Source organism: Brassica rapa, chromosome A05 (assembly GCF_000309985.2).
Source record: "Brassica rapa cultivar Chiifu-401-42 chromosome A05, CAAS_Brap_v3.01, whole genome shotgun sequence".
Lineage (NCBI taxonomy): Eukaryota > Viridiplantae > Streptophyta > Magnoliopsida > Brassicales > Brassicaceae > Brassica > Brassica rapa.
The window spans coordinates 3,720,913-3,735,976 of NC_024799.2; the positions used below are offsets into that span (position 1 = coordinate 3,720,913).

At 30.8% G+C, this 15,064-nt stretch overlaps 1 protein-coding gene and 1 pseudogene across 2 annotated transcripts; one reads left to right on the top strand and one right to left on the bottom strand.

Annotated features, from left to right (window-relative positions):
- Window positions 1–158: 158 nt before the first annotated feature.
- LOC103867767 lies at window positions 159–877 on the bottom strand (annotated as a pseudogene).
- LOC103867120 lies at window positions 647–12,334 on the top strand. Of its 2 annotated transcripts, XR_004458103.1 has the most exons (8): window positions 647–4,448; window positions 4,531–4,602; window positions 4,749–4,898; window positions 5,029–5,193; window positions 5,274–5,327; window positions 5,444–5,593; window positions 5,763–11,919; window positions 12,013–12,334. XR_004458103.1 is itself a non-coding variant. In XM_009145154.2 (7 exons), the coding sequence occupies exons 1-7, from the start codon at window positions 4,377–4,379 to the stop codon at window positions 6,123–6,125; spliced, it is 1,026 nt and encodes a 341-aa protein (XP_009143402.2). In that variant the 5' UTR covers window positions 647–4,376; the 3' UTR covers window positions 6,126–12,334. The 2 variants fall into 2 exon arrangements, 1 of the variants encoding a protein (XP_009143402.2); XM_009145154.2 differs by having other exon boundaries at window positions 5,763–12,334.
- The last annotated feature ends 2,730 nt before the right edge of the window (window positions 12,335–15,064 follow it).

Here is a 15,064-nt window from a genome sequence, read left to right on the forward strand (position 1 = left end):
GTATGAAAGAAGAGTTTGAAAGCTTCATAAGTTTTGGTAGAATTGTAAATATCCTCAAGTGATAATACCAATGTTCACAAAGTCGTTAGACAGTAATTAGACACTTTATAGGAGGTTATTGATTAGATGAATCTAAACCATTTTTTTTTATAAAATTATTCACAAAAAATCGTTTCGTTTAAGTTTGATTTGCTGACTATTAGACCAATTTTTAGAACACTGAATAATATCAACATAGACTCACTGATACCAACATGAAGTACATGTCAATAGCAAGATGCAAAAAAAAAACAGAACATAGATTTATTGAAACAGAGAAAACATAAAACAGTTCTAAGCAGCTTGTTGAGCAGAAAGCCTCTTCCTAGCCTCCTCAATAATGGTAAGCTTATTAATACCTTTACCCTTTGGAAGAGAAACCCATGGCTTAGTTCCTTTCCCAAGCGTGAACATAGAATGTGGATGGTCTCGAAGCTTCCCTTGTGTTTCTCACGGTTCTTGATCACACCAACACGCCCTCTGTTCCTCCCTCCAGTCACCATCACAACTTTTCCAACATCAGACTTGATAAACTCCACAACCTTGTTCTCCTCGAGGTCTAGCTTGATGGTGTCGTTGGGTTTGATGAGCGGGTCAGGGTAACGGATGGGGTGCGACCATCGTATGTGTTCAGGTAAGGGATTCCCTTCTGACAAAACTGGATGGTTCTCACTTTGCACAGCTTGAACTACACAATAGTTAAACAAGGAAACATGTTATAGGTTAACTGTAATCAAGTAAATGAACATACAAGAGATCCAAACATCTGCTTCCTCGTCCCTGATGGAGTGAAGACGGAAGCGTCCCTTGGTGTCATAGAGAAGACGGAAGTTCTCATTTGTCTTTGGGATAGACACAACATCCCTGAAACCAGCAGGGTATGTATTGGGCCGAAAATTAGATTTCTTTTACTTGGGAAAGAAACCTGGGTCCATCTAAATTATTGAAATGGATTGTGTTCATATCTCAATATATTCTCATTTGTAAGGTACTAAAATTTAACATAATAAATAGTAAAAAATAAAAGAAAAATGTTTATTGACTACGCGAAGTATCAACCATCACATGGCTAACCATATAAACTAAAATAATGTATACATTTACACGAAATATATATTATACATGATTACATCCCTCAACTTAATGTGTTATGTAGTTAATATCACGAGTTTAATTTTATTTATCCAAAACTTGATGTGGATATCATATGGTGCTGGGTTTGCGGGTTATCCCGCCCTGACCTGTCCCGTCCGCCGTGGATCGAATCATTTTTTTGATTCAAAAACTCAACCCGCATAAGCCACATACAAATTTTTTTCTACCCGCACCCGCCCCGGCAAAGCCCGTGGGTAATCCGTCAAACCCGTGGGTAATATAATTATATTAAAAATAATTGTTATATAGTTAAAAATAATTATTTTTAAAAAATATATATTAAAATAATATATTCATAATTCAAATTATATAAATATTTATTATATTTTATATAGTTTTCCAAAAAAAAAAAAAATTTTATTTATTTTTAAAATAAATTTGCGTGTTAACGGATACCTGCGATTCAATTTCGGCTGACATGTATCTGCCCCGATTAAAATAATCTCGATTCGCACCCGCGATTAAAAATTTTAAAATTGTTCGAACCGCATCCGCCTCGCGGCGGGTCAAACGAGATGGGGCCCACGGGCAATTATTAATATTCCCAGCACTAATGTCAGATGTCGTTTAAATCTCCCGCTTTTATCATTTAAAATTTGATGTACCTGACGATAAATTTAACTAAATATGAAAGTTATAAAAGATATTATATAATTTTGGTTTTTTAATTATTTTAATATGTTTTGTTATTAACTCTTAATAAAAAATTTGTAATAGTTTGATTAATTGTGTGATATATACTTATTTGTTCAATTTTTTATTATAAAACTTACTTCATCTCTTTTTTTTTGTCACCAAACAAACAGACTCATCATTGACTCTGTGAACCAAACTGGTAGCTCTGCATCCATGTGAACGATGAAAGATGATTTTTTTATGGCACTCCGTGCTAGACTATCCGCCTTTTGATTCTCCGTCCGGGGTACATGAATGATCTATGAGCTGAGGAAACATGTCTTCCACATCTTTATATCTTCCAGATAACTCTCAAACATCGACCATTCTTCTGGTTCCAAAATCATTTTCACCAATTGAGAACAATCCGTAGCAAATGTGACCTGATATTGATATAGACATCGGCCATATTAACGCTTCCGTCTCCGAGTGGAGGGGTGAAAGACTTGCCCGAATATTCCTTGCACCAAAAAAATCATCAAATCCCTCAAGAATACTATACCAACCATGGCCTGAATAATGATCTTTATCTTTCCACAAACCATCTATAAAGCACCAGCGACCTACCCTCCTCGGACAGTGCCTAACCTCAACTTGTTGTGATGCCTGCTGAATATTTTTCACCTGAGCCTCAGCGCAAAGTTTTGATTCGATCTTCGCAAGATTAAATGTATCTCGTGGGTTCATATCCAAATTACTAAAAACTTTGTTATTCCGACTTTCCCAAATGTACCATAATATCCACGCAAAATGATGATCTTTCATCTCCAGGATAACCCTCTAGAAAAGATGATCCAAATTTGTGAAGAGAGAACTAGTAGGGAAAAGATATGGGTTTGACGGTGTCTTTGACAACGTCCAAACTTGACGCGCAGGAGGACATTCAAAAAATACATAATTTATTGACTCATCATCAGCTCCACATCGAGCACAACATATATCTTCTTGTATTCCTCTCGCTTGCAAATTATTCTTCACAGCTATACACCTTGATATCATTTGCCATAGAAAATACTTTATTTTCGGAGAGCATCTCACCTTCCAATAAAACGTTTTTAAAAAATAAAATTTTAAACAAAAATTAATGAGTTATTTTATTTATATTTCATAAACAAAAATTACATCTGTTTAAAAATGTATCAAATAAGTATATATCACACAATTAATAAAACGGATTACAGAAATTTTATTAAAATTTCATAAGAAAACAGATGAAAATCATTAAAAACAAAATTACATAATATCTTATATAAATTTTATATTTAACATAAATAAAATAAATATAATTATATATTTTTAAATAAACTAAAATAAAATTTTTTAAAACACTACTTATCAAAAGATGTTAAAACATGTTGATTTTGTAAATTAGATTTTGTTAAAAATAATATTACTCTTTTAAAACATGGATCAAAATATTATTTTGTTAAATTACGATCGGGTCAATTATATTTTAATTGATGAAACGAGATATTTTAACATTCTCTAACATTTACATTAGTTTTTAGATGAACGAAATTAAACTTGTGATGTGAACTACATTAAATCATTAAATTGAGGGATGTTGTCATCCATAACATATATTTCACGTAGTTGGATATACATTAGTTTAGTTTGTATGACTAGCTATATGATAGTCAATAATTCATGTAGTCAGCAATCATTTTTCCAAAAATAAACTCTCATCCCATGTTCTCCCTCTAATCTCATTTTTATTTTTCATTTTCCATAGATTTGATACAAGATTTGGTTTCCAACAAAATTTACAATCCTTACATATTATCTGAGTAAAAATTCTTGTTACGCGCTTATAAAAACAAAAGCAAAAAATGAAGACAAAACCAAAATAAAAGTAAAATTAAATTATTTCTACTGTCTTGTTTATGATAAAATAACGTTTTATTTATTAACATGCATAACATTTTTTTTTTTGCTAACCGAGTATTCTGGTCCCATCGTGGTGGTCCAGACTAGAGATCGAAGTGAGCATGGACCCAAATGTCACCAGGTGGCTCACCGTAAATGGTCTTCGGTTTCGGATGTTGCAGTTCATATGTAAATTTCACAGTGCATAACATATTTTAGTCAACTGAATTAAATTTAGGGTTACGGTTTTAGTGATAACTTATTTATATGAACATAACAGTACCTTATATTACAATATTAATATTTAAAAGAATTATAATTACTGGAAGTTTGCGTGATACATCCTAATTAAGTTATTTAAGTTACAAGGAATTATTGTGAGAAAGTATATGTTATCCGCGCCTTGCCTTTAATGTCATAACTATATAATTAAAAAACTGATAAGAGTTGACCAAAAACAGAAGAGAAAAAACAAATTTAATAAGATAATTCAAATGTGAGTTTGTACATCATATTTCTGGTCAGAGATAAAAGAAAAAGGTGAATTAATATGGCAGTCAATGAATTGATTAGTTGTTGACTCCGATTGATTATATATATACCGATCCATATCGATTGAGAAATAGAAGTAGAACTTAACCATGGATACACGTCAAATGATCGTTATATTTTCTTCTTTGGTTCTCACGCAAATGACCCTAGGAAACATTGATGTTAGATTTTACGACTTCTACTTTGTTTTCCATTTCTTAGTATTTGATTTTATAAGAATTTTTATTTGCATCAATTTTACAGGAGTTTGATTGTGTTGATATATACAAACAACCCGCTTTTCAACATCCATTGTTGAAACACCACAAGATTCCGGTATGATAGTGACCTTGATTTAATCTTTTTTTAACACTACCTTGATTTAATCAAATATGAAATAAATTAGTGTAGACAATTTAGAAATATTTTGACCTATATTTTTCTCTTAATTTATCTTGTTAACTTTTTTTGCTATGTTTCAGGAAAAATTCACTTCAAATGAAAGTTTTGATAGAAAAAGTAAATATAAAACAACTGATCAAAGTTGTCCAAAAGGAACCGTGGCAATCTTAAGACAAAGAAGTGAAACTGAGAGTCTTCATCTCGACACAGACGATCATTTCGGCCACCATGTATATCCTTCTTTTTCTGCCTGTTTTATAGTTTATATTCATCCCTTATTAAAAAATAATAATATTTAGTGTGTTATGAAACATGCAAGACGTGACTTCTATATGTGATATATAATATATTATTGTACAGTTTGCGGTAATGGACACATATCCGGATGCGAGCATCTATCGAGGAGCACAAGCTGATATAAGTATCCATAACCTAACTTTACAAAATAATCAATTAAGTAGAAGTCAAATTTGGTTAGAGAATGGACCTCCTGGAGAACTCAACAGCATACAAGTTGGCTGGGCGGTACGTCTTTATAAACCTCATACATAATACACATGTAATGGAATCAATACGGCACACATCTCATCACATAGTTTACGTAGGTGCATCCAAGATTGTACGGAGACAGTGCCACACGATTTACTATTTATTGGACTGTGAGTAAACTAATACTTTTTCTTAATTATGCTTGTAGATATATAACCATACTTTTTTTCTTTTTTACATAATAATATTGTTAATATATTGTATGAATTTGTCTTTCATTTATCAGGCTGATGGCTATAAAACCACTGGATGCTATAATACAAATTGTCCTGGTTTTATTATTGTAACTCGAAATCCCTCGATTGGAAACATTTTTAAACTATCCTCCGTGTATGGTGGTGATAAAACAGTTATTTTCACACCACACGTTTATCAGGTAAACATTTATTTACAATATTCTATATGCATGTTATTTAACATTAGTTTTGGGAATGGGGAGTATATATTATATAGTTTCTATCAAATATTTCTTAACAAGGCCAGTTTTCAAAAAAAAAAGAAGAAAATTCTTAACTGTTTTCTTCTTTGCTTCAATATTTATGTAGGACGTCTTTACTCCAGGCTGGGCACTGAAAGTAGATGACGAAATGATTGGATATTGGCCCGGAGAGCTATTTACACACTTGAAAAATGGAGCTTCTCGGGTGCGTTTTGGAGGAAACACATATATATCTCCAGATGGGATTAGTCCTCCAATGGGAAATGGTCATTTTCCGCTTAAAGACTATCAAAGGAGTTCGAGTTTTCTTCATGTGAAGCTTACGAATCATAGGTATCAGACAATCGAAGCTAAAACAATATTAAGGAATGCAGATTCTAGGTGTTTTAGACTAATGGACCGGCGTTACACCAAGGAGAACGGAAAGTCCTTTTCTTATGGAGGAGCAGGTGGCAGATGCGGTATTTGATGATTTTATATATCTACTGACCAAGACTATCAAATTTACAAAAGAAATACGAACTATTTTCAATACTACAAATCATTTTATTGTTACTAAATCACATTTATGTTTCATGTTTTAAATGAGAGAGTATCAATACAAAACAAACACGAGAATATTTAAGTTTTCCCTTTGTCCAGAAACACTGCACTTATACATATATATTAATATTATCCCGTCATCAAACCAGAATCAATCACAAAACCACAAAGTACAAAGTTTATATTTACAATCTATGTCAATACTCCTTTGGTTTGTTCCCAGTTCCCTTCTTGATTACAGAAGAACCAAGCTTTAGTCTCGTTCTTTCACACAAAGTTTTGACATTTAAACATCATTAAAGCTGCTAAGACATAGAACAGAGGATAAGCTACTACAAACACATGGCAATGTTTCTCAAGGAAGAACTAAACAACTTGGTGATAAAAAAAATTAGAATTCTTTTACTCGGAGAAAGAAATCTGGGTCCATCTAAATTAATGAAATGAATTATGTTCATATAAATGTATATTCTCATTTGTAAAGTGACAAAACTAACACAATAAATAGTAAAAAAACTCTCATCCTCATGTTTTCTCTCTACTTTCCATAGGTTTGAGTAAAAGTACTTATTACGTCAAAACAAAAACAAAAGAAAATGAAGACTAAACACAAAAAAAAAAACGTAGATAGTATGATAGGAATAAGAATGAAAGTAACAAAAAAAGTAAAATAATAGATAACTTGTTCCTTATTATTCCATCCCGGATTTGATAGAAATAGTTTTATTCTGTGCTTCCTTGAACTAAAAGGAATGAGAAGAAACATTAAAGAAAAATATTATTTATAAATAGTATCAAATCTAATAAATGAATAAGACTTGACCATTCCATTCATTCTTTTGATCTGGACCTTAAACTAGTGTTATCCATTTACTGATAATTACGGAAACGGATAAGAGGTGACCAAAAAATATTTCAACAAATCTAGTAAGAAAATCTAAATATGAGTTTGTAGTACATCACACTTCTGGTAAGAGATAAAAGGCGAATTAATATGGGGATCAATGAATTGATTAGTTGTTCACTCCGATTGATTATATATAACGATCAATATCGATGGAGAAACAGAAGTAAAATTTAACAATGGATACACGCCAAATGCTCGTTATATTTTCTTATGTGGTTCTCACGCATATGACCCTAGGAAATATTGATGTTAGAGTTTACGACTTCTACTTTGTTTTCCATTTCTTAGTATTTGATCTTTAATTTAATTTTTTATTTTTTTTGTATTCATCAATTTTACAGGAGTTTGATTGTGTTGTCATATACAAACAACCCGCTTTTCAACATCCATTATTGAAACACCACAAGATTCCGGTATGATAGTGACATTGCTTTAATTAAATATGAAATAAATTGGACAAATTAGAAATATTTGACCTATATTTTTCTCTAAATTAATCTTGTATCTTCTGTTATGTTTCAGGAAAAATTCACTTCAAATGAAAGTTTTGATAGAAAAAATAAATATAAAACAAATGATCAAAGTTGTCCAAAAGGAACCTTGACAATCTTAAGACAAAGAAGTGAAACTGAGAACCTTCATCTAGACACAATCTATCAATTTGGCCACCATGTATATCCTTCTTTTCCTGTTTTATAGTATATATTCATCCCTTTTTTTAAAAATGAGTATATATTCCGATCTGGGACTATGAAAGGAGTTCGAGTTTTCCTCATGTGAAACTTACGAATGATAAGTATCAGAGCATCGAAGCTGAAACACTAATGGGGGTTGCAGATTCTAAGTGTTTTAAACTAATGAGTCGGGATTACACCAATGAGACTGGAAAGTCCTTTTCTTTTGGAGGACCAGGTGGAAGATGCGGTTTTTGATTATTTTATATATGTTCTGACCAAGACTATCAAATTTACAAAAGAAATATGAACTGTTTTCGATACTATAAGTCACTTTTATGTTTCTTGTTTTAAATGAGAGTCAGTACAAAACAAACATGAGAATATTGAAGTTACAGATATAATTGCACTTAAAAGAAGAAGAAGCATCACAAATGAAACATAAATAACAAAAAAAAGAAATGGACAAAACAATCTTATTTAGTTTTCCCTTTGTCTAGAAAATAATCTGCACTAACTGTATATTAAGTATTAACGTTATGCAGTCATCAAATCAGAATCAAAAAAAAAAAAAACAAAGTATAAAGTTTAAATTTACAATTTTATGTTGCTGCTCCTTTGTATTGTTCACATTTCCTATCAAAACTTCTTGATTACAAAAGAACCAAGCTTAAGTTTCCCATTGGAATGTTCCGGTACAGATATGAAACGACACTGAAGCATAATAATATTTTTGGTGTCAAAGGAAATGATATTTAGAAACTGATTTTTTTAAAAAAAATTGGTCAAGAATGACATTGGCTTTTGCAGAATGTAAAACCATATAAAACTTAAACACGAAAATGTAGATTTATGACTATATTCCTCTCTGGGAAATTAAATAAAATATAAAACTACACGAAAAATATATAAACAAAACAACCAAACATTAAAAATCAATAAATTAACAAAATGGTCAAAACTGAAAATTTAAAATCCAAAAATATAAATTAGTCTTCTATCAATTTTATGTATTTAAAAGAACAATTTTAAGCTATAGTATTCAAAAGTTAAAGCTATAACTATTTAAAAGTTGAGGCTACAAAATATTGAAAATGTTCACACGAAATTTATAACCATCAATCATAATATGCAAAATCCCTATTTTAATTTATTAATTTTATAAATGTCAAGAAATCCTGAAATGATTAGAAATGGAAATAAATATAAAAAACGTAAACTAACAAAAAAATTTTTTTGCTATCCATACAAAATATTTGGAACTCCTACATAAAAATAACTAAAATATTTTTGTCTTTTAAATCCAGTTTTCAAAGAATTAATTAAAAATATATTAAAAATAAAAAATGAAGTTGAGGGTATATGACATGAGAAATTTCACACATAACTTAAAAATAAAATTATGCCAAATCAGCATTTGATTTTATTAAATTTTCCAAAAATATTTATTTCAAAATAAATAAAAAAGTACTATCAAACAAGGTAAACTAAAAAAAAGAAATTAATATAAAATAAGAAAGAATAACAAACTAGAAATCTTTAAAAGAAATTAAATTGATTTATATACTAAATATTTGGAAAAGGAACATAAAATATGTCTTAAAATGCAAGATTTTATATAATGCAAGACTTTGAAAGAATATCACTATATGGACTTAAATTATCTAACAATCAACTTTACATGTTTGCTAACTCATTGCAAATTAACATTAAAATAGTTTAACAAAACATAAATAGTATGTCCATAAATTTTCTTATATGATAGGTGATACAAGAATCACATCTTTAAAAAATCAATAAAAATATTAAATTATCAAAATTAAAAATTAAAATATATAAAAAATAGAAAGTAATTAATGTCTTCAGAAATGTAAAATCTAAAGAATCATATTTATACAATTAAAATACAAATAAAAATAAGAAACTAAGCTAACAAAGGAAACATATATCCTTCTAAAACTTTAACTTAACTCTTTGGAAATTTAATATCAAACATAAATTCTTTGAAAAAATGTATCCTACAGTATGTCTAAATATACAAATTATATATATCAAAATAAAATAATTAATTAATATCGAAATAGCTAACCTAATAACAAATTAAAAGAAAATTGCAAGACTCACAATAGTCACTACAATTATTTAGTGATGACATTCAACCATCTTAATGCTCCAACTATGTTTCAGAGTTTGATGGACTCGGTATTTAAACTTTATATGCGTCACTTTGATGCATAACTCATCACCATAAACATGTGAACCATCTAAAATGCGACTTTGAAATGATGAGACAGAATGTTTGTATGCTAAGAGAAGTAAGTATCCTTTTGCTACGGAGAGTGTAGAGTATTGAGGGCATTATGTTTATTCTGAGGAGTATCCACATACTCAATGAAAGTTAAAGCAATTGCTTAATGGCATATATAATTATATTATTCTCAAGGACTACATGGATTTGATATCATATTTCTCTGAAAATTCAACACAAAAATGTTTAACTAACAAAAAAAAAAGGAACATACATTATGTCTTATAAAACTGTAAAAAGTTCCAAAGATTTTGACAACCTAAAAGCCATAATTCTTGACAAACTTATTTGTAATAGTTAGGGATAGAAAATGTCCACTTAGGGATAGTTACCTGGTTTTTAAATAAATATGAAAAGTTGAAAGATATATAATAACTAAAAGATTGATGTTCAGTCGTATAAAATGTCAAAGCATTCTTATTAAATTATAATTTTACGCAAATATAATATTTCTAAAACGTGTTGGAAAATTTAGTATTTTTATAAATTAGTTATTAGTTAAGAAAATATCTCACATTTCCAGTAACTTCTATAAGAAATCATGTTTGAAAATGCTATCTCTTTTCAAACTCTAAAATACTATTTTAGCATTGTTTTCACAATTATCATACTGAGAGATACATTTAGAAAAGGAAGTAAAATGATGACTTCGTAATTCAAAACATATTATGAAAATATAAATACAATATTTGATGAAGTGTAAGCTCTGACAAACATAATTCAATCACAATTTTTTTTTTTGCTAAACTTTCCACCACAATTTTCAAAATTTGTGCTTTGCATAATGCCGAATGCAAAATCAGGTTAGGTTCTTAAAATTTATGTATTTGATTGTCATTCAGTCAAACAATAAAATGATAAAGACCAGTAGAAAAACAGAAAGCATAGTTAAAGTTAGAAAAAGTATAATTCAAAAACATAATTTTTTATTTATTTAAATAATTATTTATTATATATATATATATAACAAAGGTATATAGGTCTCTTGTTTTGGAACTCTCTTTCTTGTTTTGGAGCTCTCTTTATAACTATGGGAGGTTTTTTCTCTGTTCCCTTGTCAGGTGATCAAGTATCCAAAGATGTTTCTCACGTTTCGTGCTTCAAACCGAACTACATTAATAGTCTCGAGGAGAAACTCGCAGCTATGCAGAGAGACATGGAAGAGCTCAAGGCAAGACAAACTGACGTGTTGAGAAGGGTCGAGAGCGAAGAGGAAACCAGAAGTACGCAACGGACTGCAGAAGTCAAGGTATGGCTTAAAAACGTTGATAACATCAGTAGGCAAGTCAGTTATCTGATTAACAATAGCGCTGCCGAACTTCAAAAGCTGTCTCGTAGTGGGTTATGTTCCAAGAACTTAAGATCCAACTGTGGTTACGGGGACAGGGTGGCTTTGATGTCGAAGAAGCTCAACGATCTCAAATCTGAAAGTGTTACTAAAACGGCTGAAAAGGAGAACGTTACTCTGGACGCTAGCGCTATAGAGGAGCTGCAACACTTGGAACGACCAGACAGCTTAAAGAGAGACATCTCCTCAGGCTCCGCTTTGAAGAAACTGTTTAGCGCTCATGGGTTGGCGTATCGCATCGAAGAGTTATGTATTAGAGATCTTCAGAGAGACGAAGCACATCTAGTTTTGCCGACAACGATGGAGCAGCTCCGTAAGATTGGTGTAGAAAGGTGTCCAGCACTGAGAAAGCTTCCACTTAGTTCTGGGAGTTGCGTTGGTGGTGATGAACTTATCATCAGTTACAGTGATGATCTATGGTTGGAGAGAGTTCAGTGGGAAGATAAAGCCACTGAAGAACGTTTCTTGCTCTGCTGTGAAAAGGTATTTAACTTTTCCATAACTAACAAAGTTCCTTTAGTCTTTTTTTTTGGTATCCTCAGACTAAAAGTTTGTGGTCTTCTTTGCTTGTGTTAGGTCATCATGCCCTACTAGCCAAGAGACCTGTGAAGCAAGGCGGTGCAAGTGTTCTTTAATATCCTTTTCTGCTTACTCTGTCGATTGCTTAGACTTCTTATCTCAAAATGTAAGTGTTTGTATTGTGGAGACTTGATTGTAATGTATTTTGATAAGAAATTGTTAGACGATAATTAGGCGCTTTAGAACACTGAATGATACCTTAAAGGTCCAATATAAAATAGGTCATAGACTCACTGAGACCAATAGAAAGTCGGTAAAACAAAGGCCTACAAGTCTAAGACTAAGGAACTCAGTAGCAAGAAGCAAAAAAAAAAAAAAACAGAACATAAGTTTTCACTTTGCACAGCTTGAACTACACAATAGTTAAACAAGGAAACATGTTATAGGTTAACTGTAATCAAGTAAATGAACATACAAGAGATCCAAACATCTGCTTCCTCGTCCCTGATGGAGTGAAGACGGAAGCGTCCCTTGGTGTCATAGAGAAGACGGAAGTTCTCATTTGTCTTTGGGATAGACACAACATCCCTGAAACCAGCAGGGTATGTATTGGGCCGAATATTAGATTTCTTTTACTTGGGAAAGAAACCTGGGTCCATCTAAATTATTGAAATGGATTGTGTTCATATCTCAATATATTCTCATTTGTAAGGTACTAAAATGGATTGTGTAAATGTATACATTATTTTAGTTTATATGGTTAGCCATGTGATGATTGATACTTCGCGTAGTCAATAACCATTTTTCCTTTATTTTTTACTATTTATTATGTTACAAATGATTACATCCCTCAACTTAATGTGTTATGTAGTTAATATCACGAGTTTAATTTTATTTATCCAAAACTTGATGTGGATATCATATAGTGCTCGGTTTGCGGGTTATTCCGCCCTGACCTGCCTCGTCCGCCATGGATAGAATCATTTTTTTGATTCAAAAACTCAACCCGCATAACCCACATACAAATTTTTTTCTACCCGCATCCGCCCCGCCAAAGCCCGCGGGTAATCCGTCAAACCCGTGGATAATATAATTATATTAAAAATAATTGTTATATAGTTAAAAATAATTATTTTTAAAAAAATATATATTAAAATAATATATTCATAATTTAAATTATATAAATATTTATAATATTTTATATATTTTTCCAAAAAAAAATTAAATTTATTTATTTTTTAAATAAATTTGCGTGTTAACGGATACCCGCGACTCAATTTCGGCTGACATGTATCCGTTCCGATTAAAATAATCTCGACCCGCACCCGCGATTAACAATTTTAAAATTGTTCGAACCGCATCCGCCTCGCGGCGGGTCAAACGAAATGGGGCCCACGGGCAATTATTAATATTCCCAGCACTAATGTCAGATGTCGTTTAAATCTCCCGCTTTTATCATTTAAAATATGATGTACCTGACGGTAAATTTAACTAAATATGAAAGTTATACAAGATTTTATTTAATTTTGGTTTTTTAATTATTTTAATATGTTTTGTTATTAACTCTTAATAAAAAACTTGTAATCATTTGATAAATTGTGTGATATATACTTATATGTTCAATTTTTTATTATAAAACTAACTTCATGTCTTTTTTTTTGTCACCAAACAAACAGACTCATGCTGACTCTGTGAACCAAACTGGTAGCTCTGCATCCATGTGAACGACGAAAGATGATTTTTTTATGGCACTCCGTGGTAGACTATCTGCCTTTTGATTCTCTGTCCGGGGTACATGAATGATCTCTGAGCTGAGGAAACATGTCTTCTACATCTTTATATCTTCCAGATAACTCTCAAACACCGACCATTCTTCTGGTTCCAAAATCATTTTCACCAATTGAGAACAATCCGTAGCAAATGTGACCTGATATTGATGTAGACATTGCCCATATTAACGCTTCCGTCTCCGAGTGGAGGGGTGAAAGACTTGCCCGAATATTCCTTGCACCAAAAAACCCATCAAATCCCTTAAGAATACTATACCAACCATGGTCTGAATAATGATCTTTATCTTTCCACAAACCATCTATAAAGCACCAACCCAAAGTTTTGATTCGGTCTTCGCAAGATTAAGTGTATCTCGTGGGTTCATATCCAAATTACTAAAAAATTTATTATTCCGACCTTCCCAAATGTACCATAATATCCACGCAAAATGATGATCTTCCATCTCCAGGATAACCCTCTAGAAAAGATGATCCAAATTTGTGAAGAGAGAACTAGTAGGGAAAAGATATGGGTTTGACGGTGTCTTTGACAACGCCCAAACTTGATGCGCAGGAGGACATTAATAAAATACATGATTTATTGACTCCTCATCAGCTCCACATCGAACACAACATATATCTTCTTGTATTCCTCTCGCTTGCAAATTCTTCTTCACAGCCATACACCCTGATCTCATTTGCCATAGAAAATACTTTATTTTCGGAGAGCATCTCACTATCCAATAAAACGCTTTTAAAAAATAAAATTTTAAACAAAAATTAACAAAATTAATGAATTATTTTATTTATATTTTCATAAACAAAAATTGCATCTGTTTAAAAATGTATTAAATAATTATATATCATACAATTAATAAAATGGATTCCAGAATATTTTTAAAATTTCATAAGAAAAGAGATGAAAATCATTAAAAACAAAATTACATAATATCTTATATAAATTTTATATTTAACATAAATAAAATAAATATAATTATATATTTTTAAATACACTAAAATAAAAATGTTAAAACACTACTTATCAAAAGATGTTAAAACATGTTGATTTTGTAAATTAGATTTTGTTAAAAATAATATTACTCTTTTAAAACATGGATCAAAATATTATTCTGTTAAATTACGATCGAGTCAATCATATTTTAATTGATGAAACGAGATATTTTAACATTCTCTAACATCTACATTAGTTTTTAGATGAACGAAATTAAACTTGTGATGTGAACTACATTACATTATTAAATTGAGGGATGTTGTCATCCGTAACATATATTTCACGTAGTTACATATACATTAATTAAGTTTGTATGACTATCTATATG

Coding starts and splice junctions, on each gene's coding strand:
- LOC103867120 (XM_009145154.2), top strand. CDS start 4,377: ATGGATACACGTCAAATGATCGTTATATTTTCTTCTTTGGTTCTCACG. Junction 4,899..5,028: donor ACGATCATTTCGGCCACCAT/GTATATCCTTCT, acceptor ATTATTGTACAG/TTTGCGGTAATGGACACATA. Junction 5,194..5,273: donor GCATACAAGTTGGCTGGGCG/GTACGTCTTTAT, acceptor TAGTTTACGTAG/GTGCATCCAAGATTGTACGG.